Genomic DNA, 1,892 nt, shown 5'->3' with positions numbered 1-1,892 from the left:
GTGAGGAGGGGAGGTGGGTGGTAGTAGGAAGGGGAGGGTGTGGGGGAGGGGAGGTGGGGGTAGTAGGAAGGGGAGGGGTGTGAGGAGGGGAGGTGGGGGTAGTAGGAAGGGAGGGTGTGTGAGGAGGGGAGGTGGGGGTAGTAGGAAGGGGAGGGTGTGTGAGGAGGGGAGGTGGGGGGTAGTAGGAAGGGGAGGAGGAGGGGAGGTGGGGGTAGTAGGAAGGGGAGGGTGTGTGAGGAGGGGAGGTGGGGGGTAGTAGGAAGGGGAGGGTGTGAGGAGGGGAGGTGGGGGTAGTAGGAAGGGGAGGGTGTGTGAGGAGGGGAGGTGGGGGTAGTAGGAAGGGGAGGGTGTGTGAGGAGGGGAGGTGGGGGGTAGTAGGAAGGTTTCACCTCTGATTCACCTGGTCAGTCAGTCATGGAAGGAGCTCAGTGTAAATAACTGATGTTCTCTGATGTTCTCTCTCCGTCTGCAGGACTCTGATCACTGGCATGGCGTCTGGCAGCATCGTAGCTTTCAACATCGACTTCAACCGCTGGCACTACGAACACCAGAACAGGTACTGAGGAGAGGAGGAGGATGAAGAGGAGGAGGAAGAGGAGGAGAGGAGGATGAAGAGGAGGAGAGGAGGATGAAGAGGAGGATGAAGAGGAGGATGTAGAGGAGGAGAGGAGGATGAAGACGAGGAGAGGAGAATGAAGAGGAGGATGAAGAGGAGGATGGAGAGGAGGAGAGGAGGATGAAGAGGAGGATAGGAGGAGGAGAGGAGGAGGATGGAAGGAGGAGGAGGATGGAGGAGGAGATGAGGAGGATGAAGAGGAGGAGGATGGAGAGGAGGATGGAGACGAGGAGAGGAGAATGAAGAGGAGGATGAAGAGGAGGATGGAGAGGAGGAGAGGAGGATGAAGAGGAGGATAGGAGGAGGAGAGGAGGAGGAGAAGGAGACGAGGATGGAGAGGAGGAGGAGGATGAAGAGGAGGAGGATGAATAGGAGGATAGGAGGAGGAGAAGGAGACGAGGATGAAGAGGAGGAGAGGAGGATGGAGAGGAGGAGAAGGAGACAGGGATGAAAGAGGAGGAGGAGAGGAGGAGGAGAGGAGAAGGAGACGGGATGAAGAGGAGGAGAGTAGGAGGAGAGGAGGATGAAGAGGAGGATGGAGAGGAGGAGAAGGAGACGAGGATGAAGAGGAGGAGAGGAGGAGGAGAGGAAGATGAAGAGGAGGAGAGGAGAAGGAGACGAGGATGAAGAGGAGGAGAGGAGGATAGGAGGAGGAGAGGGGTATGAAGAGGAGGAGAGGAGGATGACAGGGGTATGAAGAGGAGGATGATGAGGAGAATGAAGATGATGCTGAAGAGGGGGAGGAGAGGATGAAAAAGAGAGAGGGAAGGAGGAGGACTTAAATAGAAGAAATTGGAAGAGAGGAGGCGAGTTTAAAGGTCACGTTGTACGACCATGAAGCAACAAGAAGAAAGAGAGGAAGGAACGGAAAACCCTTCGAACTTCCTGTGATGATGTCACTTGAAAAGGAAGAGAGCCCAGCTACAGCTAAGACATCTTCCATTTGTGTGTACGTGCACGCTCACGTGCGCTGCCATTTCAACCCTTTTACTGCAGCCACGCGACACCCCGAAGGATCCCTAATAACAATACACTATGATCAAATAAGAAGAAGATCCAATCCACTACTAGACGTTGACTGGGTCGGAACCTATAGGACTCATAATGAGAACAGTCACTGTCACTGGTCAAAACGCTTATCGCTTCACAGGACTAAATAACAATTAGTACTATTTGTTTAGTTGCTTTAGTTATTAAGTCAGGTTTATTTAGTTAGGTTTATTTAGTTAGGTTTATTTAGGTCTATTTAGTCAGGTTTATTTAGGTTTATTTAGTC

General features: G+C 52.6%; 1 protein-coding gene across 1 annotated transcript in view; it reads left to right on the top strand.

The window, feature by feature from the left end:
- Window positions 1-741, top strand: part of nbeaa (neurobeachin a) — a 328,032-nt gene extending 327,291 nt beyond the window's left edge. Inside the window, 1 exon segment of the mRNA XM_052520397.1 lies at window positions 473-741. Within this exon segment, the coding sequence (XP_052376357.1) occupies window positions 473-563 (91 nt within the window). The 3' untranslated portion in view covers window positions 564-741.
- Window positions 742-1,892: the final 1,151 nt, after the last annotated feature.

Source organism: Oncorhynchus keta, chromosome 6 (genome assembly GCF_023373465.1).
Source record: "Oncorhynchus keta strain PuntledgeMale-10-30-2019 chromosome 6, Oket_V2, whole genome shotgun sequence".
Lineage (NCBI taxonomy): Eukaryota > Metazoa > Chordata > Actinopteri > Salmoniformes > Salmonidae > Oncorhynchus > Oncorhynchus keta.
The sequence above is the reverse complement of the archived record's forward strand: the minus strand, read 5'-3'. Positions and strand labels throughout refer to the sequence as shown.